This window comes from Chiloscyllium punctatum, chromosome 7 (genome assembly GCF_047496795.1).
Source record: "Chiloscyllium punctatum isolate Juve2018m chromosome 7, sChiPun1.3, whole genome shotgun sequence".
NCBI lineage: Eukaryota > Metazoa > Chordata > Chondrichthyes > Orectolobiformes > Hemiscylliidae > Chiloscyllium > Chiloscyllium punctatum.
Genome location: NC_092745.1, coordinates 79,676,746 through 79,704,287, shown reverse-complemented (window position 1 = coordinate 79,704,287; position 27,542 = coordinate 79,676,746). Strand labels below are relative to the sequence as shown.

General features: G+C 42.8%; 1 protein-coding gene across 2 annotated transcripts in view; it reads left to right on the top strand.

Annotated features, from left to right (window-relative positions):
* The window catches only part of negr1 (neuronal growth regulator 1), a 529,129-nt gene that overhangs the window by 379,079 nt on the left and 122,508 nt on the right, over positions 1-27,542 (top strand). For both annotated transcript variants that reach the window (XM_072574172.1, XM_072574173.1), the window contains exon 3: positions 11,830-11,955. In XM_072574172.1, the coding sequence (XP_072430273.1) occupies positions 11,830-11,955 (126 nt within the window). The remainder of the gene's footprint in view (positions 1-11,829; positions 11,956-27,542) is intronic.

The following is a 27,542-nucleotide window of genomic DNA, read 5'->3' as shown; positions in this document are numbered from 1 at the left end:
AACATTTAAGAGGCATTTGGATGGGTATATGAATAGAAAGGGTTTGGAGGGGTATGGGCCAGGTGCTGGCAGGTGGGACTAGATTGGGTTGGGATATCTGGTTGGCATGGACAGGTTGGACCGAAGGGTCTGTTTCCATGCTGTACATCTCTATGACTCTATGACTATGAGTCTAAGGTGACAAGGATAGAATTGTCACATCATTGCTGAAATCCTTTTATTCCATGGTATCAGGATGTAGTCTCAATATGGGCCTTCTCACCAAAGTTCAACAGCTCAAAGGCTAATTTAGAATCTTTGTGAAGCTTAGTTATTTATGAACTATTTTATGCGTTTTGACTGTATTTCAGAATTTATGTTAATGCTGATATGTGAGCTTCTTAAATAGAGTTGTAAATCATTGGTATGTTCATGTAAAAATAATGGCCTCAAATTTACCCATTTCAAATATATTAACAAATCTATTATAACAGCATATAAAGATTATTAAGCAGGTGTATGTTAATAAAATGCACAGTGCTATGTAGTCAATTATTTTATTTTTCCCTTATGGTTTTCAGGTTTTTGACTTAGTTTTGATAATCGACAAATTCTTGAACAAAGAAAATTAAATAATCAAGAATTGCTAGGCTTATATTAGAAAAAATATTCCAGTGATAAATTGCAGCCACTGAGAACTACAGACTGAGAGGTGAATAGTTATAACTAGCTGATGAAATGCTGCAAAAAAATGTTTTATATTTCTCTCATTTTCATACTTAATTATAGAGTCATAGAGAAGTATAGCACGGAAACAGACCCTTCGGTCCAACTTGTCCATACTGACCAAATATCCAAACCTAATCTAATCCCATTTGCCAGTACCCGGCCCATATCCTTCCAAACCTTTCCTATTCATATACCCATCCAGGTGCCTTTTAAATGTTGCAGTTGTACCAGCCTCTACCACTTCCTCTGGCAGATCATTCCATACATGCACCATCCTCTGCGTGAAAAAGTTGCCCCTTAGGTCCCTTTCAAATCTTTCCCCTCTCACCCTAAACTTATGCCCTCTAGTTCTTGACTCACCCACCCCAGGGAAAAACTTTGTCTATTTATCTTATCCATGTCCCTCATGATTTTATAAACCTCTATAAGGTCACTCCCCAGCCTTTGACGCTCCAGGGAAAACAGCCCCACTCTATTCGGCCTCTCCCTATAGCTTCAATCTGCCAACCCTGGCAACATCCTTATAAATCTTTTCTGAACCCTTTCAAGTTTCACAATCCTTCCGATAGGAAGGGGACCAAAATTGCCTGCAATATTCCAAAAGTGGCCTAACCAACTTTCTGTACAACCACATCATGACCTCCCAACTCCTGTACTCAATACTCTGACCAATAAAAGAAATCATACCAAATGCCTTCTTCACTATCTTGTCTATCTGTAACTCCACTTTCAAGGAGCTATGAACCTGCACTCCAAGGTCTCTTTGTTCAGCAACACTCCCTAGGATCTTACCATTAAGTGTATGAGTCCTGCAAAAATTTGCTTTCCCAAAATTGCATTTATCTAAATTAAACTCCCTCTGCCACTTCTCAGCCCATTGGCCCACCTGATCAAGATCCTGTTGTAACCTGAGGTAACCTTCTTCATTGTCCACTACACCTCTAATTTTGGTGTCATCTGCAAACTTACTAACTGTACTTCCTATGTTCATATCCAAATCATTCCACAATTCTGACAACTGATATGCAAATCAAAAACCAAAATTATGCTGCATGAAATAGAAATGTAAAGAAAAAAGAAAAACAATCAAGTGCTACAGCCTGGGTGTGTAAACTCTTTTGTTACTCAAATGAGTTGGTAGAGAATCTAAAGTATCAAAACCTAAACTCATTGTTTAGCAAGGAACTTGCCTTACTGACAAAGTTTTAGAAGAAGAACAGTATAAAAGCCTCAGCTGATTGCTGACCCCTTGGGCAAACAGGTAAGGCACTTACTACCCATTTGTAGATATTTTTAATCAACCTGTTCAGAGATGTTATGATGAACCCTGGAGCAGATAGCACTTGAAACTGGATCTCCTGGCTAACTACCACTGCACCATCAGAGTCCCTGCAGGCATTATATTCTGTACCATCAGTGGTAATTAGAGGCAATGTTAACCTAACCCGTTTATCAAGTAGATTTAGATTTAGGTTTAATTGTCATGTGCACTTAAGTATACAGATGCAGGATACAGTAAAAAGTGTATAATGTCACCATTCCTGGTGCCATCTTAGGTACAGAAGTACCCATGTACAAATGTGTATTGATGAGATTAGGTGCAGCACAAGTTTTACATCTCATTATACTTTGCATATGTATACCACTATACATTTGAAGAATGTTATGAACTTCCTGTTCAGCTGAAAATCTTCAAGGAAGAGAAATGAACTGTGAAAGATTCCATGGTCAATTCTTAGTTGAGTAAAATGTGTCACTTGTGATGAGAAAGACTCTGCACAGACATACACATTTTTGGCATTGAGAGATGAAAAACCTCTATTTAAACCCTTCATCCATTTTGTATGGAAACCTCCCCTGGGTTACTTTGTTATGTGACCAAGTCTAAAGTTAGGCTTTAAACAACATCCTATGTCATATTTTGCTCAGTTCACATGGTTTTAAGATGTGCAATTTCTGTGAAATTAATTGTGCCAGCATAAACTGAGCAAGCAGCTGCTCAAAATCTGTGTCTGTCTCTGCATCAACTATTATGTTGATGCTATGTTGAGGTTATACAGGATGTTGGTGAGGCCTCTTCTGGAGTACTGTGTGCTGTTCTGGTCACCCTGTTATAACAAGGATATTATTAAGCTGGAGAGGGTTCAGAAGAGATTTGCCAGGATATTGCCAGGGATGGAAGGTTTGAATTATGAGGAGAGGCTGGATAAGTTGTGCATTGGAGCTAGATGGGTGAACTTAAAGGGCTATATAAAATTATGGGGAGTATAGATAAAGTGAATGGCATGTTTCTTTTCCCAAGGTTGGGAGATTTCAAGACTAGAGATGAAAATGTGTTGCTGGAAAAGCGCAGCAGGTCAGGCAGCATCCAAGGAACAGGAGAATCAACGTTTCGGGCATAAGCCCTTCTTCAGGAAGGCTTATGCCCGAAACGTTGATTCTCCTGTTCCTTGGATGCTGCCTGACCTGCTGCGCTTTTCCAGCAACACATTTTCAGCTCTGATCTCCAGCATTTGCAGTCCTCACTTTCTCCTCGAGGATTTCAAGACTAGCAGACATATTTTTAAGGTGAAAGGAGAAAGATTTTAAAAAGACATGAGGGGCAATGTTTTTTGCACAGAGAGTGGTTTATGTGGAATTAACTTCCAGAGGAAATGTTGGATGTGGGTACAGTTACAATGACTAAAAGATGTTTGGGTAAGTACATGAGTAAGAAATGTTTGGAGGGATATCAGCCAAGCACAGGCAGGTGGGCCTAGTTTAGTTTGAGATTATGATCTACATGGTCTGGTTGGACCGAAGAGTCTGTTTCCATGCTGTATGATTATGGTCAGTTGTGTGTTTATTTATCTGTACAACAGTAATTATTTACTACTCCTGAGGCTTCTAGCATGCTATTTAACCAGCTTAAATGTTAAAGAATTCGTTATCCACCTGCAGACCACCCAAATATTTACTCTTAAGTGTTAAAATAAAACAGCTACTGAAATCTTAGGTGAATCTTGGATGATTTCTCCTAACCAATCTAACATCCAACCGAGTCTGGAATTGGACTGAAATCTTCCTAAACTGGCAGCTCAAATATTGAAGTTCTACCTCTGACAATGGTTGGAAATTGAAACCTTTAAACATCAGATTTGGCTCCCTACAGTTCACAAAGCAATGTAGAAATATATTAGGTATAACAAAGACAGAAATTGCTGTAAAACTCTAGCAGCATCTCTGGAGAGAAATCAGAGTTAACATTTCGGGTTCAGTGACTTTTCTTCAAATTTCCAGCATCAGAGTTCCTGTGGGTTTTTTTTTTATATTTGGTGTAATTTTAATGTAACCTACCAATGGGAAACTGACAGGATTGGATGAAATGTCCCAGATTTACACTTTTCCAGAATTTCTGTCCATTGACCTTAATAGAAAGTAAAATCAGGTGATTCATTTAATTAGCATTGCAGCAGATCTCATCTATATCCAACAAGTGGGTGTGGTGAAAACTGGCTAATGAACTTTGTGAAAAGAAAATGTATAATTTGGAGCAAGTGTCAGCACTGTCTTGCTTCTCCTTCAGTCACCAAAGAAGCGTGATATTGGACACAGAATGTTAACACTGCTACATTTCTCCAGCCTTTTCCTGTTTGTTTGTTCTTTATGTTTACCTCCTTCTCCAGCTGTCGATTACAGAAGCCAAGTTTAGAGAACGGGGGTAAGGTGTAGTAAGATGTGCAAGTTCTGAGAATGTAACTGAGCCACCTCCAAGACAGCTGAAGACTTTTGTGCATCTGGAAGTTTTTGTATCCAGCGCAAAGCCATTGTGGCAGAAACAGTATGCACCCAACAAGGCCGTCAGGAAGTCTGAGGCGCTTGATAGTTCAAATCCCATTAACAGTTATCAATGCACATGAGCAGTAAGCAGTTACTCTGTTGCAGTTTGCCAGCCTGACCAAACATTTAATCAGGGGCTTCTGCACACATTCAACCTGACTTGGTGGGAAGGCAGTAAATGCAGGGAACAGAACCTAATTTTCTTACTTCATTTTTTATTTCATCAATCTGGTATGAATGGCAGTGCAAGGTAACCATTTAAAGGACTTCTCCAAATTCTCCATGGGGAGGAAAAAGCCACCAAATTTTCAGGTGAAAAATCGGCGGCTGTCAGTTGAAACTCCTTCTCCTAGTTTTATAATAAATGAAAGGTGATATCAGATAAGTTAGCTAATGGAGGATAATGCACCATGAGACATTGGAGGGTTCTGTAGGAAATGGGGGCTACAGACATTATACAGCAAAATCTATGGAGAACTGATGGGCACTATCAGGCAATTGAATTTCCTCCTTCTGCTGAGAGTTATGGAAGACCCTGCCTCCCTGTGAGGAGCCTCTTGGCTACATAGTTCCCCAGCAATGGACCTTCGATGAGATCAAAGCTGGTAATTGTGCATAGGCTGGTGTTACCCAATTTTTAACAAGTAAATACAGGAGGATGTGATCACACATTGAAAGTTGTGCTACGAGAGACAATGGGGTCAGGGAAAAGGGCATCAGAGTAGTTCTAAGTAGGCTTCTACCTTCCTGATACTGGTTTCCTCAATGAGGCAATGAGAGTCTGACAATAAAACATAGAATCCCCACAGCACAGAAAGAGGCCATTTGGACCGCTCTGACCTTCCAAAGAACATCCCACCCAGGCCCCTCCCCTATCCCCAAAGACCCCCATTTCCCATGGCTAATCCAGCTAACCTACACACCCCTGAACACTATGGACAATTTAGCATGGCCAATCCACCTGACCTGCACATCTTTGATCTGTGCGAGGAAACCAGAGCACCCAGCAGAAACACACACAGTCATGGGCAGAATGTGCAAACTCCACACAGACAGTCGACTGAGTCAGGAATTGAACCTGGGTCCTTGGCACTGTGAGACAATAATGCTAACTGTGTACCACTGTGCCGCCCAACTACGAAGGCTTCCTCTAGAGGCTGCAAAAAACAATGCAAGCTTTGCTACTGGGGCTTCCTGTATGGTAACTGCCCCACCCACTGCTAGTTGAATACAAGTACAGGCTGGAGGAGACAACCAAAGGGCCTCAGTTGGTGGTGGGACAGGAATGTCATCCACAAATCTTACTCATGGCAGAGGTGGGAAGGTAATGGGGTTGGACCCGCACCCTTCTTCCGAAGTATATGCCCCACCCTCCTTCAAATCATTTTGTAAGATGGCATTAAGTTCTGCCCCTTGTGTGCTAGTAGACTGAAGAGTGACCGACATAATACACACTTCCAAATAAGAAAGTGAAATACTAAGGTAAAGCTAACCCATTAACCTAAAGCTTCAAACTGAAGATCAGAATTGTATCAAGAATCAGCAAAGTATTAATTTCTGGGAATCTTGTGGAGGGTTTCTCTGCATAAGCTCTAGTGAATTATCTCCCACATTTTTTGCTACTCAAATCAACAATTATGCATCATAGCTTTACAGTGTTCATGTTATCTTGCATTCATTAGCTGCTGGAACCTTCCAGGATTTCTTCTGCCAGCACTATTGTTTAACTCCTGACGAAGGGCTTTTGCCCGAAATGTTGATTTTCCTGCTCCCCAGATGCTGCCTGACCTGCTGTGCTTTTCTAGCATCACTCTGATCTAAACTCTGAGTACCAGCATCTGCAGTCCTCACTTTTGCCGAGCACCATAGTTTAAGCCTAGCTAAGCACCTGATCAAATGCTATCGGCTATGACTATCCCTTTACTGTATATATAGTGGGGGAGAAATGAAAAAGAAAAGCTTCTGAGGGCATGTACGTGGCATGGGTGAAATTAAAAGCCCACATTCGTCAATGTATTGCCACTTTACATTGTCAGTTGCCCAGTTGAGTGTCATTTTAACTGCAGCTACCCATCTTTAGCACCAAATGATGTTAAAGTCCTGTCTGATTGGCATGTTATTTTTTCCCTCATGCCCAGCATTCCCTGGCATCTTGTCAGAATTGAATGTGGTATCATCATGTAACAAGCAGTTATTAATGTTAACTTTATTAAATATCCAGAAATGTGAAGGAAAAGCAAACAAAAAAGCTACAGAGGCTTCTGGGAATAAACAGGGACTGCTTGCCTTTTAACCAACCAGAAATGATGACTTCATCCACATCAGAATTGGAAGTGGGTGTCAATTAAATCCTGTTGTGGCTGACACTGTTGCACTCTGCCATGATGAAGGTGATGGTCCGCCTCCTCACTAGCCTCATACAACTGCTGTCACTCTGCAAAATAGGCTGCTGAGTCCATCACAACTGATTTTTACCTGCTGCAATTGGGCAGAGCACAGCATGGAAGGATTCTGCGACACATTCTGTCTGGGCTATACAGCAAGGCCCTCCCACACCAATCCAAGCATCTTCAGAAGACCTATTGTCCACTCCACCATGATGGAAAAATAGGCTGCACTCTATTTCTCTGCCTCAGTCAGAGGACTTCAAATTGGAGTAGTCAGGCATGGTTATAGAGGGTAGCCATTGTCTTTCAGTAGGAGACAGTGAGGTCTGCAGATGCTGGAGATCAGAATTGAGAATGTGTTGCTGGAAAAGCACAGCAGGTCAGGCAGCATCCAAGGAGCAGGAAAATTGACATTTCGGGCCAGAACTCTTCATCAGGCTTCTAGTAGCCAACCTCGTAAGGCATCCGTCCCTTAAAATGAAGCAGGAACCTGAGAGTTATCAAGAATATAGACACCAGAGAAGCTTCCAGGATATTTGGCATAGAACTCCAGAGTGATCACAAATGACTTGTACATTGACAAAACGGATCCCGTTTTTCTTGACAAAAATACCCATGTCATGAAATGATGAACTTCATGCAATGTGTGTACAGGCTGTAGAGTCATAGAGGTGTACAGCATGGAAACAGACCCTTCAGTCCAACTCGTCTATGCCGATCAGATATCCCAACACAATCTAGTCCCACCTGCCAGCACCCGGCCCATATCCCTTTAAACCCTTCCTATTCATATACCCATCCAGATATCTTCTAAATGTCATAATTGTACCAGCCTTTACCACTTCCTCTGGCAGCTCATTCTATACACGCACCACCCTCTGCATGAAAAAGCTGCCCCTTAGGTCCCTTTTAAATTTTTTCCCTCTCACCCTAAACCTATGCCCTCTAGTTCTGGACTCCATCACGCCAGGGAGAAGACCTTGTCTCTTTGTCCTTTCTATGCCCCTCATGATTTATAAACCTTTGTAAGGTCACCCCTCAGCCTCTGACGCTCCAGGGAAAACAGACCCAGCCTATTTAGCCTCTCCCTATAGCTCAAATCCTCCAACCCTGGCAACATCCTTGTAAATCTTTTCTGAACGCTTTCAATTTTCACAGTATCCTTCTGATAGGAGGGAGACCAGAATTGCACACAATATTCCAACAGTGGCCTAACCAACATCCCGTACAGTGACAACATAACCTCCCAACCCTTAAACTCAATGCTCTGACCAACAAAGGAAAGCATACCAAACGTCTTCTTCATTATCCTATCTGGCTGTGACTCCACTTTCGAGGAACTCTGAACCTACACTCCAAGGTCTCTTTGTTCAGCAACACTCCCCAGGACCTCAGCATTAAGTAGACAAGTCCTGCTCTGATTTGCCTTTCCAAAATGCAGCACTTCATACATGCTATAATGTCCTGTACCTGGGGGAGGGAGCTATATTGCCAAATCCTTTAGCCCCAAGGCTGCTGCACTGACCTTGTCACAGGGAAACAAGATAAAATGGCGTGATCTGATGCAGGTTCCATCAGTGACAGTTTTTGTATGATTGTGAGAAATCCCACACAGGTCCCCCATCAATGCTTGGAAACAGCCAGTTGCAGAAAAATGTATGCTGCTATCATCTTGATGGCCCCTGGGGTAGGCTGACCTCCCATTCCTTCAGATCACAGGTCCTGCTCGACCAAATGATGACAGTGTCCCGGGACATTCTTATTTGGCAGTGACACTGCATCTTACTCCTCTGGAGAAAATAAAAGACGACAGACTCTGGGCCTCTTGTACCACCTCCTCATCCTGAGGAGAACTTCAGTTGTGACCTCTTCATGTAGAGGTAGTTTAGCAAGCAATGGAAGTTCCTTGTGGTCTTGGGCTTGCTGACCCCTTTGCTTACCTCATTTTCATTGTTCCCCATTGTGCAGTAGCCACATGATAAAACCCGTTATGTCTGGATCTATCAATGTTGGTTCGAATAACTTTATGTGCGGAATATCAGAATCAAACCAGCTCCTTAGTAAAGAATTGACAGTTTCAGCACATACAAACAGCATTTTAACATAAATCTCATGGATGACCATGGAATGCTTCTGTGTGGACTTTTGATATAAGGTACTTTATTCCAAAGTGTGCAGCACCAGCCATGTTGTACAAATATAAGAGATTGTAGTTTAATGAACATTGTCATTCCCCACTCCAGCTTCTGCATCACCCAAGGAAAAACATCATTGCTTATAACAACATGTCGGCAACTTCATTTGGTGCAAGATGTGATGCAGTCTATCAGACGATGGTCTGTCTGTGGTTTGCGGCCTAAAAGTCACCTGTGGTTACTTACACTTGACAGAGCTGACCACGATCAATCTATAATGGCCAGTGATGTGGACAAGATGATTTGTGGCCAGGATTTGTACTGGACGTAGTCAGACAGTATGTGCAGTTCTGCAGAATTTTACAAATACAGTTGCCTTCAGTCTGTACCGTACAATAGCCTGATAAATGCAATTACTCCTTGAAGGGTCTCATGTCACTTACAAGTAGAGCCCATGTCGTTAAACACACAAAAAAAATGACTGTGACATTTTTCAGTGAGATGGCTTCCATTCTTCACTCTTACTGCATATTCATGATTTGGATGAGGATGGAACGTAATTTAGATTTAGAGTACTTACAGTGTGGAAACAGGCCCTTCGGCCCAACAAGTCCACACCAACCCGCCGAAGCACAACCCATCCCCCTACAACTAACACTACGGGCAATTTAGCATGGCCAATTCACCTAACCTGTAAATTTTTGGACTGTGGGAGGAAACCAGAGCACCCGGAGAAAACCCACGCAGACACGGGGAGAATGTGCAAACTCCACACAGTCAGTTGGCCTGAGGCGGGAATTGAACCTGGGTCTTGGCGCTACGAGGCAGCAGTGCTAACCACTGAGCCACCCAATGTGGGTTGTGTGTCACAGTGAGCTACAGCTCAGCCTTTTAACCTTGAGCTTCTGCACATTTCCACCAAAACCTTTTATTTAAGTCTCCACCTCTGACTTTGCCCCCTGATTCCTAAGCCTACAGCTTAGTACTATCAAGTACTGTGATTCACTGTATCGCCCCACCATTGAAGCCAGGCTGGTGGCAACCATTTATGACACTCCCTCCTGTAGTGACCCATTCTCTCCAATGCTATGCTATCTCCCACATTGCTCTGTTGTGTTGTCACCTTTCACAATTATTGTACCCACTGCATCCCATCACTCTGCCTCCAGTCCCCCCAAAACAGCAGTGGCCACTGAGAACATTCAATCAATAGATCCCAGAATTGACTTTGGGCCATATCCTGGACTGATTTGGAGTGCCAGCCCTGACTGACAGGCCCCTGATTGATGAGTAACCAAGCCCCTGACTGATTGGTTATTAATCCTCAACTAGTTGCACTGGGACTGCTCAACTGAGCATGGTCCACTCCCTTGACTGTAATGATACAAAACTTATAATTCTCAACTTTCCAAGTGGCAGACTGACCATGTCCAAATCCCTGGGAGAATGTATGATGCAACTGACTGACTGTGGTGATACTCCCCCAAAGTGTATTCTGAGATGTTCAGAAATGTTGGCCATGATGGAGGCCTGTAGCAGCCACTAGACAACTGCTCAAGCTTTCTCAAGTCAGGAGTAGGTGCTGTATGTATATCAGGTGTGGTGAGATTAGGTAATAATGTTAAGGTATGCAAATAGACCACTCACCAGTGAGATTGTGTCAGTTCACCATCAAAAACTTTCAATGAAAGCTTGACTTCTTCCGTTCAACATCGAGAATCCCATTGTTCCAATCTCGCTTTTTTTTCCACTGACACATCATTGACCACATTGATCATGGACAGGAAAAAATTCTCTCCCTGTTTCTCTCTCCATAGATATAGCTAGACACGCTAGGTAGCTACAACATTGTCTGTTTTTATTTCAAATTTCCTGCATCCACACTAGTTTAAGCAATTACGTAGTGATTGGTTTATTATCTGTTTTGAACCTCTAATCAAAGATGTTATTACTAAATATTTAGAGAAAGAAAAATTAGTTAGAGTTGCCAATACAGATTTCTGGAAGGAGGATTGTGTTTGACATCAGAATTCTTTGAAGAAGTGTCAGATGTGAAAGCTGGTGAATTGGAAAAGGTGTCGTGTGTGTGAACACCCAGAAAGCTTTTGACAAGGTCCCATACAGAATATTGTTGGAGAAGATCAAGAGATATTGATATTGAATTAGGGAAAGGCTAGCAAATGGGAACAAAAACTAGTTAGAGAGGTGGAACAGAGTTAAGAGCAATTTCAGAGCATGAGGTGATACAAACATTGCAATAAATCTGTTCTGATTTAGAGGTTTTCTTTCCTCAATTTTAAAGAAAGACTATTTAAATATTTGACTTCTCTTTGCTATTTTCATTAATATTTTCTCCCTTTCTCTCTCACCTTTATGATTTTAGGTTTACATTTTAGTTTTATTTGTAATTAAGTTCATATTTTCCTTTTTAAATTCTTATCTAATTGCTCCTCCAGTTTCCAATGCTGTCCAGTGTAGGTCAGTCTTTGTTATTGTTGTATTTGTTGAGGTCAGTGAAATTGACCTCTAGTGAAATAACAAGTCCAACGACGTTTTTTTTTCAGCTGAACTAGGTTAAGAATCTGAGAAGGTATTTGGTTATCTCAACCATGAGAACAGGGCCAATCTTTTTGGATTGGAATACTAGCTGCTTGTATCTCATTGGAATCCTGATTAATGTTTATTGGCTGCTTAGTCCAATAATTATTAGAATCAGCTAAAATATTAGTGTGAGAATAACCAGTAAATGTTATCTAATGGTCTCCCCTTTTGTTTTCCAGTTCCTCCAAAAATATTTGACATCTCTACCAGCTCTGTCGTGAATGAATTCAGCAATATCACTCTATATTGTCTAGCAAGTGGAAAACCAGAGCCTACCATAACCTGGAAACATATATCCCCATCCGGTAAGAACAACTCTTAATAGATTCAGACGTATTAAGTTAAAGTATCCTTTAATTAGGATCTGCTACCTTTTGAGATTTAATACTAAACATAACTAGACATAACAAGGAGACAATTATTTGTCTAGCATTATGGAACATCAAGTTATGTAGAGGCTGCTTGGGGAATGGAGAAATTGTTAATAAGGTGCATTCTCCTTTTGCTCAGATCAACCATTCAGACTCCATTCTCTGCATGTTTAACACAATCTGTCAATCGTCAGAGAGTCAGCTATTCTTTGTTTAGTATTGCTGATGTGTTCCTAAAATATGGTGTGCCAAACAAAGATGTGCTGAACAGGAATCATTTTCCAATAAGAAATCATGTCATATGCGTGGGTTATGTCCCTGCCCAGTAAATTTAATTTTGAAAAAAATTTGGCTACAGTGAGCTTACTTGACCTAAAAAAGCTGTTACTAACTCTTAATTAACTTAACAATTCTTTCTACTCAGCACCTGCTCACTGCTTCTAGCCTCCCCGTTCCCTTCCTTCTCACAATCCTCCCACTCACTATTTCCTTCCCCAGCTGGATCCCACTTGCCATTTCTCCCTTGCGCACGTTCCTGGTTCCCTCTCTCTAACCCTTGCTGCACGTGGCTCAGACCTTCATTATGATTGAGGAGGTGAGAGAGCGGTGACCATTGGGAGGGAGTGAGCAAGAGAACAAGGGGTGAGGTGTTGGTGGGAGACAACAGGAGGAGGGATAGTGGCCAGAAGCAGTGAGCAGGAAAATGCAGTGATGATATGTTTTAAAGACAGCATGTGTGGCTACAGCATCATTCCGGGCACAAGATATTAACCTGCTTAAAACAAAAAAGGGAATTTCCTTGATTTACACACCATCCTAAATAGAAAATGTGCTATTAAAATCAATTAATTGGTTTTTGTAAAGCAAATTTATTGTTTTTATACAGTACTACAAAATAATTAGTACTTAGATGTTACTTTAATCTGGGTGTATTTGCTTCATATTAGGGCAGTTACATGTAAAATGACAGTAACCTGGAAAAAAAAGGCACATTTAAAGGAAGCAGATGATAAAGATTGGCCAGCATTCAAACTGAAACATTAATTGGACTAACAGAATTAGGGACTACCGTATTTTACTTCCTAAAACTCTGCCTAAAGCTGAACAGATGGAATCTGGTGTCAGTACTCTGCACAGCTCAATCGTAACTTCCTCCTATTTTGTATGACAATCCTCTTGCGATAAAGGTCAATACTCCATTTGTCTTTTTGATTTGTTTTCATACGTCTTCAGTAGCTGTGGAGATTTGTGTGTGTGGAAACCCAAATCCTTTTGCTCCTCCACATGTCCTACCTCATCTCTCACCAAGCAGAAAATTCCAATTTTCTTTCTCAGAATCTCTGTGGTTGTTCTTGTGATTTCCCACATTGAATTCCATCTACCACAGTTTTGTTCACTTTTATTTTATAGTTTCCAGCACCTGTCCACACAGTTTTCTGAGTCTTCTAATTTTGGTAGGGTTTTTTTTGCAGAAATTGGCGTTAAAATGCTGCAGGATTCTAGAGGTCCTGTTTAAGCAGAATTTATATAATACAAGACAATTCCTTTAGAATTATTCACTCATTTTTCAGTCACCATTTTTATGTAATGTTCTAGGTGACTTGGAGATTGACAGATTTTAATCAGTAAAAGTATAAGGAGATACGAGAAACAAAAATTAATTTGAGGCACAGATCAGCAATGATCTAACTGAATCCAGGCTCAAAGAGATGTAAATCCTAAGTTCTGGTGTTATGAGACATAAGACATAGGAGCAGAAATTAGGCCATTAGGCCTATTGAGCTGCTCCACCATTCAATCATGCCTGACAAGTTTCTCAAATCCATTATCCCCATAAGCTTTGATCCCTTGACAATCTATCTGTCTCTGTCTTACATATGCTCAATGACCTGGTCTCCACAACTTTCTGTAGAAATGAATTCCATAGATTCACCTCTCTGGCTGAAGAACCTTCTCCTCATCTCTGTCGTAAAGGGTCTTCCCTTTACACAAAGGCTGTGACCTTGGGTCCTAGTCTCTCCTAATAGAAACATCTTCCCAATGTCCATTCTATCCAGGCTGCTCAGTATTCTTTAAATTTCAATTAGATCCCGCCTCTTCCTTCTAAACTCTATTGAGTATAGGCCCAGAATCCTCAAATTTTCCTCATATGTTAAGCCTTTCATTCCTGGGAGCATTCTCGTGAACCTCCTCTGGACTGTCTCCAAAACCAGTACATTTTTCCTGAGATATGGGGACCAAAATTGCTCCCAATACTCTAAAGATGAGGGCCTTATAAAGCCTCAAGTACATCCCTGCTTTCTTATTCTAGTCCTCTCAAAATAAATGCCAACATTGTATTGGCTTTCCTAATTACTGACTCAACCTGCAAGTTTGCCTTAAGAGAAGCCTGGACTAGGACTCCCAAGTACCATTGCCTTCAGATTTCTGAATTTTCTTCCCATTTAGAAAATAGTCCATGCCTGTATTCTTCCTACCAAAGTACATGACCTCATACGTGACCATGTTGTGCTCCATCTGCCACTTCTTTGCTCACTCTCCTAACCTGCTCAAGTCCTTCTGCAGCCTCCCACTTCCCCAATACTACCTGTCCCTCCACCTATCTTTGCCTTGTTCCCAAAGTGAATGAACTAATCTTAGTTGGGACAAAAATTGGATTGCTGCAAGTGATTCTTTCCATTAGGTCAGAAAAATGTGGCGCTGGAAAGACATAGCAGGTCAAGCAGCATCTGAGGAGCAGGAGAGTCGACGTTTCGGGTGAAAGCCCTTCATCTGAGTGGACAGGGAGAAGGGGGCTGAGAGGAAGGTGGGGGAGGGAGTGAGGTAGCTGGGAAGATGATAAATAGATGTAGGTGGGGGGGTAATGGTGATAGGTCGAAGGAGAGGGTGGAGCGCACAGGTGGGAAGGAAGATGGACAGGTTGGACAGTTCAAAAGGCAGTGCCGAGTTGGAGGGGTGGATCCGGGATGAGGTAGGAGGAGGGGAGATGAGGAAACTGGTGAAGTTGAAGTTGGTGCCGTGTGGTTGGAGGGTCCCAAGGTGGATGATGAGGCATTCTTCCTCTAGGCGTTGGGTGGCTTGGATTTGGGGGTGGAGGAGGCCCAGAACTTGCATGTCCTTGATGGAGTGGGAGGAGGAGTTGAAGTGGTTGGCACAGGGTGGTGGAGTTGTTTGGTGTGTGTCCCCCAGCACCTTGTCTCCCAAATGTAGAAGAGACCACATTGAGAGCAACAGACACATTAGATGAGGTGTTTGGATGTGCAGGGAAATCTCTGCCGGATGTGGAAGGATCCTTTGGGGTCTTGGATAGAGATGAGGAGGCAGTTGTGGGCACAGGTATACACCTCTTACAGTGGCAAGGGAAGATGCCAGAAGAGAAGGGTGGGTTCGTTGGGGGGTTGCATGGACGTAACGATGGATTTGTGGAGGGAATGGTCTCTGCAGAATGCTGATCAGGATGGGGAGGGAAATATATCTGTGATGATTGTAGGTGGCAGAAATGGCAGAGGATAATGCGCTGTATCCAGAGATTTGTGGGGTAGAACCCTCCTGGTCCTCACCTCCTACCCCACAAATCTCCAATTGCAGCACATTATCCTCTGCCGTTTTTGCCATCTCCAACCACACAGCATCAACGTCGACTTCACATGTTTCCTCATCTCCCCTCCCTGATTTCATCCCAGATCCAACCCTCCAACTCGGCATCAACCCCTTGAACTCTCCTACCTGTCCACCTTCCTTACTCTCTATCTTCCCATCCTCCCCTTCAACCTATCACCATCATCTCCCACGTGCATCTACCTATCACCTTCCCAGCTAGTTCACCCCCACCACCAACCACCTATTTGTCTCGTAGCACCACCCCCACCCCACATTCCTGATGAATGGCTTATGCCTGAAACATCAATTCTCTTGCTCCTTGGATGCTGCCTGACCTACTGTGCTTTTCCAGCACCACACTTTTTGAATTTAATCTCCAGCATCTGCAATCTTCACTTTCTCCTAATCTTTCCCTTAAAACAGGACAAGGGAAACAAAACAGTTCTTGACCACTAGAAACGAGATCGCTTCATCAAATGATCCAGCATTAGAGAAAGTGATTCACTCGATAGGTTCAAGGGATGAGGAATTTCAGTTATGTAGAAAGATTTGAGAATTTGGAACTCAGACTATTTTTCTCGAAGAAAGATTGAGAGGAGATTTGGTAAAAGCACTGAAAATCAGGAGAGACTTGATCGGATAGATAGGAAAATTGATGGAAGGATTGAGAACAATGGGTCACTGAATTATTGTGATTGGAATGAGCAGCAATGGAGCCAAGAGAAAAAAAGCTTTTTACACAGCAAGTGGCTAAGATCTGGAATGTGCTGCCAGAGGGTATTCTAGGTTTAATTGAGGCATTCAGAAGGAATTAGATTATTATCTCAAATGGAAGAATGAACAAGGTTCCGTGGAGGACGGAGTTGTGGCAATAGGTGAATTGTTCATTCGGAAACCCAATACAGACCCAACAGGCCAAGTGGCCTCCTTCTGTGCTGTAACAAATATGTGATTCAACGTACTGTGAAAATTGATGGGAAAAGCATCCGGTTCAGATCTGACGCTCTGAATGATTAAATTGTGCCTTACTTACTGCCTGGGCTCACATGCAAAGATTGGCTTTTAAGGTGAGCGAGTAGAGGAACCCAGCTCAGAAAAAGTCAGCGTCTCTGTTTTAAAAAAGGAAAGAAAATTTATTCTGAACAAAGAAAAATTCCTCAAATGGGATCCATCTGTCATCAAGCTGTTGGGAAATTGCTGACAATAGAATAATACGCCTGGAAAATTAAAAGCTGAGATAATGCCATCCGTTTAAACCAAAATAAGTTAACATTTCAGTTCAAGTCACAAACAGAATTATGTTGTATGCAATGCTCCCTCAAATGCCTTGCTGCATAAAGCTAAACATTCCTGGACAGACCATGCAAAGTTAGCCCCTTTAAGGCATCACCTGTGTGCAGCTGCACGAAATAAGTTAAAGAACTGACATGATTAGATTAGATTCCCTACAGTGTGGAAACAGGCCATTTTGGCCCAACAAGTCCACACTGACCCTCCAAAGAGTAACCTACCCAGACCCATTCCCCTCTGACTAATGTACCTAACACTATGGGCAATTTAACATGGCCAATTCACCTACCCGGCACATCTTTGGACTGTGGGAGGACACAACACCACCCAGAGGCAACCCACACAGACACGGGGAGAATGTGCAAACTCCTCCCGAAGGTGGAATCGAACCTGGGACCCTGGTGCTGTGAGATAGCAGTGCTAACCACTGAGCCACTGTGCCACCTGAACAGCTTGCCTGTGCTTGACAGAAAATAAATTATCAGGTATTCTTTGATGATATGAGTACATGAATATTTATTAATTAATATTGTCAACAGTCATTTCTGGGCCAATTACAGCATAAGGGTAAAAACAATGACGGCAGATGCTGGAAACCAGATTCTGGATTAGTGGTGCTGGAAGAGCACAGCAGTTCGGGCAGCATCCGAGGAGCAGTAAAATCAACGTTTCGGGCAAAAGCCCTTCATCAGGAATACAGGCAGAGAGCCCGAAGGGTGGAGAGATAAGTGAGAGGAGGGTGGGTATGGGGAGAAACTGGAATAGAGTACAATAGGTGAGTGGGGGAGGGGATGAAGGTGATAGGTCGGGGGAGGGGGAGGGTGGAGTGGATAGGTGGAAAAGAAGATAGGCAGGTAGGACAAGTCATAGGGAACAGTGCTGAGCTGGAAGTTTGGAACTGCGGTGAGGTGGGGGAATGGGAAGTGAGGAAACTGTTGAAGTCCACATTGATGCCCTGGGGTTGAAGTGTTCTGAGGCAGAAGATGAGGCGTTCTTCCTCCAGGCGTCTGGTGGTGAGGGAGCGGTGGTGAAGGAGGCCCAGGACCTCCATGTCCTCGGCAGAATGGGAGGGAGAGTTGAAATGTTGGGCCACGGGGCGGTGTGGTTGATTGGTGCGGGTGTCCCGGAGATGTTCCCTAAAGCGCTCTGCTAGGAGGCGTCAGTCTCCCCAATGTAGAGGAGACCGCATCGGGAGCAACGGATACAATAAATGATATTGGTGGACGTGCAGGTAAAACTTTGATGGATGTGGAAGGCTCCTTTAGGGCCTTGGATGGAGGTGAGGGAGCTTTGGGCGTAGGTTTTGCAATTCCTGCGGTGGCAGGGGAAGGTGCCAGGATGGGAGAGTGGGTTGAAGGGGGGCGTGGACCTGACCAGGTAGTCACGGAGGGAACAGTCTTTGCGGAAGGCGGAAGGGGGTGGGGAGGGAAATATATCCCTGGTGGTGGGGTCTTTTTGGAGGTGGCGGAAATGTCGGTGGATGATTTGGTTTATGCGAAGGTTGGTAGGGTGGAAGGTGAGCACCAGGGGCGTTCTGTCCTTGTTACGGTTGGAGGGGTTGAACAATTCATCAACTTCACCAACACATTCCACCCTGATCTTAAATTTAACTGGACCATCTCTGACACCTCCCTCCCCTTCCTGGACCTCTCCATCTCCATTAATGACGACCGACTTGATACCGACATTTTTTACAAATCCCACAGCTAGCTGGATTATACCTCTTCTCACCCCACCTCCTGCAAAAATGCCATCCCATATTCCCAATTCCTCTGCCTCTGCCATATCTGCTCCCAGAAGGACCAGTTCCACCACAGAATACACCAGATGGCCTCCTTCTTTAGAGACCGCAATGTCCCTTCCCACGTGGTTAAAGATGCCCTCCAACGCATCTCGTCCACATCCCGCACCTCTGCCCTCAGACTCCACCCCTCCAACCGTAACAAGGACAGAACGCTTCTCGTGCTCACCTTCTATCCTACCAACCTTCGCATAAACCAAATCATCCGCCAACATTTCTGCCACCTCCAAAAAGACCCCACCACCAGGGCTACATTTCCCTCCCCACCCCTTTCCATCTTCCACAAAGACCATTCCCTCTGTGACTACCTGGTCAGGTCCACACCCCCCTTCAACCCACTCTCCCATCCTGGCACTTTCCCCTGCCACCGCAGGAATTGCCCACACCTCCTCCCTCACCTCCATCCAAGGCCCTAAAGGAGCCTTCCACATCCATCAAATCTTTACCTGCACATCCACCAATATCATTTATTGTATCTGTTGCTCCCGATGCGGTCTCCTCTACATTGGGGAGACTGGACGCCTCCTAGCAGAGCGCTTTAGGCAACATCTCCGGGACACCCACACCAATCAACCACACCGCCCTGTGGCCCAACATTTCAACTCTCCCTCCCACTCTGCCGAGGACATGGAGGTCCTGGGCCTCCTTCACCGCCGCTTCCTCACCACCAGACGCCTGGAGGAAGAACGCCTCATCTTCCACCTCGGAACACTTCAACCCCAGGGCCTCAATATGACCTTCAACAGTTTCCTCATTTCCCCTTCTCCCACCTCACCTCAGCTCCAAACTTCCAGCTCAGCACTGTCCCCATGACTTGTCCTACCTGCCTACCTTCTTTTCCACCTATCCACTCCACCCTCCCCCCGCTCCCGACCTATCACCTTCATCCCCCCCCCCCACTCACCTATTGTACTCTATGCTATTTTCTCCCCACACCCACCCTCGTCTCACTTATCTCTCCACCCTTCAGGCTCTCTGCCTGTATTCCTAATGAAGGACTTTTGCCCGAAATGTCGATTTTACTGCTCCTCGGATGCTGCCTGAACTGCTATGGTCTTCCAGCACCACTAATCCACAATTACAGCTTAAAGCCAGTGGTTCCAACCTTTTCAGTATGAAGGCCCATTTCAATGAGACAAATCTCCGTGGCACACCCACTTTTAGCTGAATTGATTGCTCATCAACATCACATTTACTGCACTTGCAATTACTTTGGTTTTGATCTTACTGGAGAGGTTTGCATACAACAAGCTAAAGAAGAATCAAATGTTTCAAATACATCACCTTCAATTGCAAACACAGACACATATTCAAAATCTGTTCAACTCAACTATTTGTAACTATGCAAAAGTGAGGACTGCAGATGCTGGAGATTAGAAATGAAAGTGTGGTGCTGGAAAAGCACAGCAGGTCAGGCAGAATCTGAAGAGCAGGAGAATTGATGTTTCAGGCAAAAGCCCTTCATCAGGAATGAGGCTGTGAATCAAAGGGGGTGGTGAGATCAATGGAACAGGGGGTGGGGCTGGGGCAGGATTTCTAACTGTTCATGGACCTAAATCTGTTGCACACACTGCACTCGGTTTGGGGTCTGAATTTGACTGAAGGAATTTCTTATTTGTAACAATATTTTTGAAAATACCATTTTAATTAAATTATTGAACTGATACATAATTGAAATTAAATGGATTAAAGCAAAAATGTAGAGTAAATTGCAGTTTAGAGGGTTAATAGGAAACCTGGGCAGGCTGACATTCTTGTTGCTTTTCCTTTCGGTTTAGATGTTTCATCAACGACTGAATTAGCGAAGGAATCATCTTTTTTGACAACAGCCTTATCCATTTCTCCTTAAATTGGAAAACAAATTAGATTTTGCAAAGAATTATGCTAATACTAGCTTGTTTTGTTTAACTATCAACAAAAAAACCACAAGCGGTTGCTTGGTTTTTATGGTCACTAGTAAAAGCCGTCATGTCATCTTAATCTTACTCAATTTTGGTATTTAGAATATTCATGTTTTAGAATCGAAATACCAAATGATTAATTTTCACAAGTTTTGAGAGTTGTAATGTTGGATGGATAGAATTATTGAAGAAGAAACAATGTCTGTTTTACCTTGATTTTCATTATCTTTGTACAAAATTTTGTTGTACACTTAAGCAGTTCTTATGACACACCGGTGTGCTGCAGGATAAAACAACTCACAGAAGGTTATTCAGCCTGTGACAGTTGTTGCTTCATATTGTTTACCATATACCTGTTAATCTTCTCCTTCAATACCTTTCTTTTTAAAATGCTTACCTTATCCTCTCTGAGATGCTATTATTGTCTCAGCTTTAACAGCGTACCTTCATATGAAAACTTCATATTCACCTTCATATGAAAACTTACTTTAAATGCCCATTGATATTCTTTAATCCTAAATTTATTATCTCTTGTTACTAATTCATTTCACAAGTTTACACGACAGTATTTATTTTCTAAAAGGTTTGAATGCTCTTTTAGATCCTCTTATCCTCTCTGCTCCAGTTAGTAAACATAGATAAATTTCCTCATAATTGTACTCCTTCATTCCTGGTGTTATCCAAATAATGCAGCCATCTTTAACTGACTACTTAGGAGGCCAACACTGTAAATAATACTCCAGCAGTTTCCTAATCAGTGCATTGTACTAAATCCTTTATTTCCTAGACAATTCGTGATACATTAAACAAAGAAAATAATTTGGCTTTTTATAGTTTTATCCACATGTGCTAAGATATATTTAAATAGGCTTTATACTGTTAACTGAGGCATGAAGTTATTATCTAGTGCTTTAATCAATTCAACACCCTACATTTCTACATTAGAACCATAACTCCATATAGCAGGATCTGATAGTGAACATGATGTTAAGTAAGCAAATATTTTAGGAAATTCTGTACTTGTCAATGTTTTTATTAGAGTAATTTTTTCCTAAGCTGTAGCTCTGCAATGATCAAAGACATAAATAGGTAATTTACAATCCTTGCATTGAAAAAAACATTTCATTTGCAGGATATTTTAATATTCATTCTATTTATTCTACAGTGAGACAAATGTAAGGCAGCAATATATAGATTTCTACCTTTATTTAAGTTTCTCTAATTAGCAAAAATTTCAAATGTCTAGGAGTCTTTTGCTGTTTTGAACAACTGTAGGAAAGTTTAAGATGCTGGAATTCAGGTTACATTGTGAAATGTTGGAGATTTATTCCCCCATGAATAACATGCTTAACTGCTGTCAGTTTTATCATTGTTTAATTCCCCATCATGTCCCAACCGACTATTCTTAGTTTGCTCATATTATGATGGTGGAAAGTTAGCAGCCTTACACTCTCACATGCTTGCTTCCCAGAGAGGGAAAGAATGGAGAACAAATCAAGAGATGTCAACATTCAAACTCTTGTCAACCAGGTGGTTCAAAATGACTCAGCGGAAGTCAAAAAGTATGTGACTTAACTAACTTCTAAGCAGCCAAGATGGTACAAGAGAGAAACTTAGAGATCGGGTTTACCTTAAAACAAATTAACAAAAAGGGCGATGTCAGAGGATGCACTAACCTTTTCCAGAAATGCAAATATCTTTCCCTGTCTAAAGCTGACAGTAATGCTATATCTTACATATTAAATCATTTGTTGTCAAGTGCTGTAAAGGTTTGATTGGCCTAGCTAAGGGGCAGAGAGGAATTCTTCAAAGGACTGCTCTATAAAGATGCTGCTTTCACCACCACCACTACGCAGCTTCCCTACCCCCACCCCCACCCCCCCCCCCCCCCCACATACCCCCTTGATAGGAATTAATGTTATGCTAGCTCAAAAACCATATTGTTGCATGAGGGTGAAGTCGGGAGGAATGTACATGATGTTTCCCTGACTTTGTGAGTTATGTTATTCTGCGAAGAGCACTTTGTGACCTGTATCTTCCACAAGCTTAAAAATGTGTTGCTGGAAAAGCGCAGCAGGTCAGGTAGCATCAAAGGAACAGGAGAATCGACGTTTCGGGCATAAGCCCTTCTTCAGGAATGGTTCTTCATTCCTAAAGAAGGGCTTATGCCCAAAACATCGATTCTCCTGTTCCTTTGATGCTGTCTGACCTGCTGCGCTTTTCCAGCAACACATTTTTAAGCTCTGATCTCCAGCATCTGCAGTCCTCACTTTCTCCTATGTATCTTCCACAAATCAAGAAAAGAAATGAGAAAGTAACGGATTGGCAATCATTCAACATGTTTAGCTGGTAGATTCTTCCCTCCATTATAATGTCAGAAATGTGATGTTCACTGACTGTACAATGTTCAGCACCATTCACAATTCCTCAGTTATTAAAACAGTCCCTTTCCAAATGCATCAAGACCTGGACAATATCCAGGCTTGGGCTGACAAGTGATAAGTAGCATTTGCATCTCAAAGGGCCAGCAATGACTATCTCCAATGAGAGAGAATCTAACCATCTCCCCTTTAGATCCATTAGCACTATCATCACTGAATTCCCCATTATTAATATCCTGGACATTGACCAGAGACTGAACTGGTCCTCCTGTATAAATACTGTGCCCATTAGAGTAGGTCAGAGGCTAGAAATCCTTTGGTGAGTAACTCATCACCCAAATCCTCAAAGCACAATGTACAAGTCAGGAGTGTGATGAATAGTCCCACTTGCCTGGATGGGTGCAGCTCCAACAACATTCAAGAAACTTGACACCATTCAGGGCAAAGCAGCCAGATTGGCAACATATCCCAAACATTCACACCCTCCACCATTGACACACAGTAGCAGCATTGTATATTATCTACAGGATAGACTACAGAAATTTGTGAAGGCTCTTCAGATAGCACCTTTCAAATCCATGATCTAAAAGGCAAGGGCAGCACCTACATGGGAACACCACTGACCTGCAAGTTGCTGTTCAAGTCACAGCATCGTAACTTGGGAATTTATTCTCATTCCTTCACTGTCATTGGGTCAGAATCCTGGAACTGCCTCCCTAAACAGCATTACGGGTCTACTGACACCAAATATACGTGGATTAAAGAGGCAGCTCACCACTACATTTCCAGGGCAATTAGAAATGGGTTGTAAAACTAAAGTTGTAAGTTTCTGCACAAAAAATTGTTAGATGTTTCTGACAATGTAAAGAGGTTTTAATCATTGATGTGATGCGATTCTTCTTGTGCTTCAGAAGAAGAATGAGGAGGAGGACGGAATGGGCTGGTGAACATTGCACTGATTGCTTGAGCCACATTCCTCCAATCTTCTAGAAGCTTCTTTCTATTTGAGTTACCTTTGCTAAATGTCAAAGTGGCTTTTGAGAAAAATTGAATAATCTGTGTTAGTGAGCAAGGCGATTGCAATGAGATTTTATCTTGCTCTTGATGGACATGATAAAGACTGCCTGCTCATCTCTGTGATTGTGGCTCGCAGCCCTGTGCTCAAGGTGCAATTGAATGGCTGCAGAGCCAGAAGGAAAGTCTATGTTTGTGCAGGACCAGGACCAATTATAATCAGCCTGGAGTTTTAGACATTATTGATTGTTGAGTAATGTGCTGTGCTCACAATTAGCAACATGTCAGATTGCCAGGGTTGTCTTAAAGGAGCAATGCTTTCGGGTTTCAACAGGTGCTGGAAGGGAATAGGACAGATTTTGTGAATAGCGGGAAAGTGGAGCAATGGAGCAGCAGGCCAGCAAGAGGGCTCCAAGATTCTGAGAATGATGAGAAGCCTTTGGAGGAGGAGACGGAATGGAAGAGATGTGTCATCTCACTGTAGGGGATCAGCAGGCATTCCTAATGTATGCTATAAAATGCTGGAGGAACATGACAAACATGGCAGCATCTGTGGAGAAAGAAATAGAATTGAGATTTAGACTCTGATTTGAATTCAAAGCGTTAACTCTTCCTCTCTCCATAGATGCTGCCAGACCTACTGAGTTTCTCTAGCATTCTCTGTTTTTAACCATCCACTCTAATTTCACTTTGTAACTATCAGTCCATAGCTGCTTCAACTGAACATCCAAGTAACTTTTTGCATGTTATGAAGGTTTATCACCTTTTCAGGTAGTGCATTTCAGATGCCTGATACCTTGTGGGGGAGAAAAACCCTCCTCAGATCCCCTCTAAACCTCTTACGCCTTTAGCCTCAATCTTCATATCTGTCGATGAATATTTCTACCATTGGAAATAGGACTGCTCTCTCTACAGTCGTCATAATTTTATTCACTTAATTAGACACACAGAGGCACACACACATTCCAGAGATCTGAGGGCTTCTTGCCTTATTGATTACACCTACATGTTGCTCAACTACCCAGGAACCACTCAGAATTGTCATTAGACTGTTGGCCTTTGGTATCCATAACCAATCACAATTCCACAAACCAATCAGCAACTTGGTGACAGCCAAAACTCACTTTGTATAGACATCCCCCATTTCCATGCAACAAGTTTCAGTAGCTTAATTTTCAAAAGTATAGTAATTTCTTCTCAGTCCTCTGTTATAAGCCAGTCCTCTTCCCAGTATATTCCATAATCAAAAACAGAAAACATCAAAAAAATGAAATAAGAAGATACAGTCTTTGCAGTCAGAGGTAGATAAATTCTGGTTAGGCAATGGAATCAGAAGTTCATGGAATCCCTACAGTGAGAAAACAAGCCCTACGGCCCAGCAAGTCGACACCGACCCTCCGAAGAGTAACCCATCCAGACCCACTCCCCTACATTTAACCCTTGACTAATGCACCCAACTTACACATTCCTGAACACTGTGGACAATTTAGCATGACCAATCCACCTAACCTGCATATCCTTGGATTGTGGGAGGAAACCCACACACATGGTGGCTCAGTGGTTAGCACTGCTGCCTCACAGCACTAGGGTCCCAGGTTTGATTCCAGCCTTGGGCGACTGTCTGTGTGGAGTTTGCACATTCTCCCCGTGTCTGCGTGGGTTTCCTCCGGGTGCTCCGGTTTCTTCCCACAGTCACAAAGATGTGCAGGGCAGGTGAATTGGCCATGCTAAATTGCACATAGTGTTGGGTGCATTAGTCAGAGGGAAATGGGTCTGGCAGGGTTACTCTTTGGAGGGCCGTTGTGGACTTGTTGGGCCGAAGGACCTGTTTCCACACTGTAGGTAATCTAATCAGGTGTATTGTTCTATGTTCTACACGGAGAGAAAGTGTAAACTCCACACAGACAGTCACCTGAGGCTGGAATCAAACATGAGTCCCTGGATCTGTGAGGCAGCAGTGCTAACTGTTGAACTACTGTGCCTCCCTAGTCAGTTGTCAGGGTTAAGTGAGAATGTGGAATGTGGAATTCAAAACACAAATTGATCAGCTATTAACCTAATGATTAGTGTGACAGGCTTGAAACGCTAACTGGTCTACCTCTGCTTCTAATTCAATTGTTCAGTTTTTTTTATTTCCCCTATTTGGGCCCTGAGTGTAAATCTGGTTGGAAATGTAATGCTTTGCATTTAATTCTCTAGAATTCCCTGTGAAACTTTGGAGTACAAAATATCAAATTCATCCCACCCCTCCAGCCCCACTTTTCCTCCACTTCAGTCAATTTTCAAGAATGCTGTAGTTCTACGGAACTCTACACTGCGTGAAATGCTTATGTCTAAAATAATAGAAGACAATATATAGTTGAACAGTAACAGATGATATAGGAGAAAGTGAGGACGGCAGATGCTGGAGATCAGAGTCAAGAGTGTGGCACTGGAAAAGCACGGCAGGTCAGGCAGCATCTGAGGAGCAGGAGAGTTGACATTTCGGGCATAAGCCTTTCATCAGAAATATTTGGTGTGGAGGTGGGTGGGGGGTAAAGAGAACAGGGTGTGAGATAAATAGGAGGGTGGGAATGGGGGGAGGGGATGGTATCCGAGAAGGTGATAGGTAGATGGAAGTGGGGGATATGTTGAATGTAGTGGAATTCCATTGGAGTGGAATTTCCTGAGTACCCATCTACATTCGCCAGTAGTTCTGCAGTAACACCCCAGAAGTGGTGTAAGCACCTTCACAGCATTTTGAGTTTCCAGCAAACCAAGTTACAGAGGATTAACCATGGAAATTAATATCATAAATTTAAATACAAATAAATTGTAAAGGTAAGTGCTACTGTGAGGCCCACTGCATATTATATTCCTAATTTCTACATCTTTCTGATCATCTGTTTTCATCTATATTAAAATCTTCCAGTTGTAAAAATTACCTGTCACCTTTTCTAAAATCATCATTTCACGGGTCAGGGAATCCAGAACTAGAGAGCGTAGGTTTACGTTGAGAGGGGGAAGATATAAAAGGACCGTTGTTGTGGTTCTGTTCGCCGAGCTGGGAATTTGTGTTGCAAACATTTCGTCCCCTGTCTAGGTGACATCCTCAGTGCTTGGGAGCCTCCTGTGAAGCACTTCTGTGATGTTTCCTCCGGCATTTATAGTGGCTTGTCTCTGCCGCTTCCGGTTGCCAGTTCCAGCTGTCCGCTGCAGTGGCCGGGATATTGGGTCCAGGTAGATGTGTTTGTTGATAGAATCTGTGGATGAGTGCCATGCCTCTAGGAATTCCCTGGCTGTTCTCTGTTTGGCTTGCCCTATATTGGTAGTGTTGTCCCAGTCGAATTCATGTTGCTTGTCATCTGCGTGTGTGGCTACTAAGGATAGCTGGTCGTGTCGTTTCGTGGCTAGTTGGTGTTCATGGATATGGATCATTAGCTGTCTTCCTGTTTGTCCTATGTAGTGTTCTGTGCAGTCCTTGCATGGGATTTTGTACACTACATTGGTTTTGCTCATGCTGGGTATCGGGTCTTTCGTTCTGGTGAGTTGTTG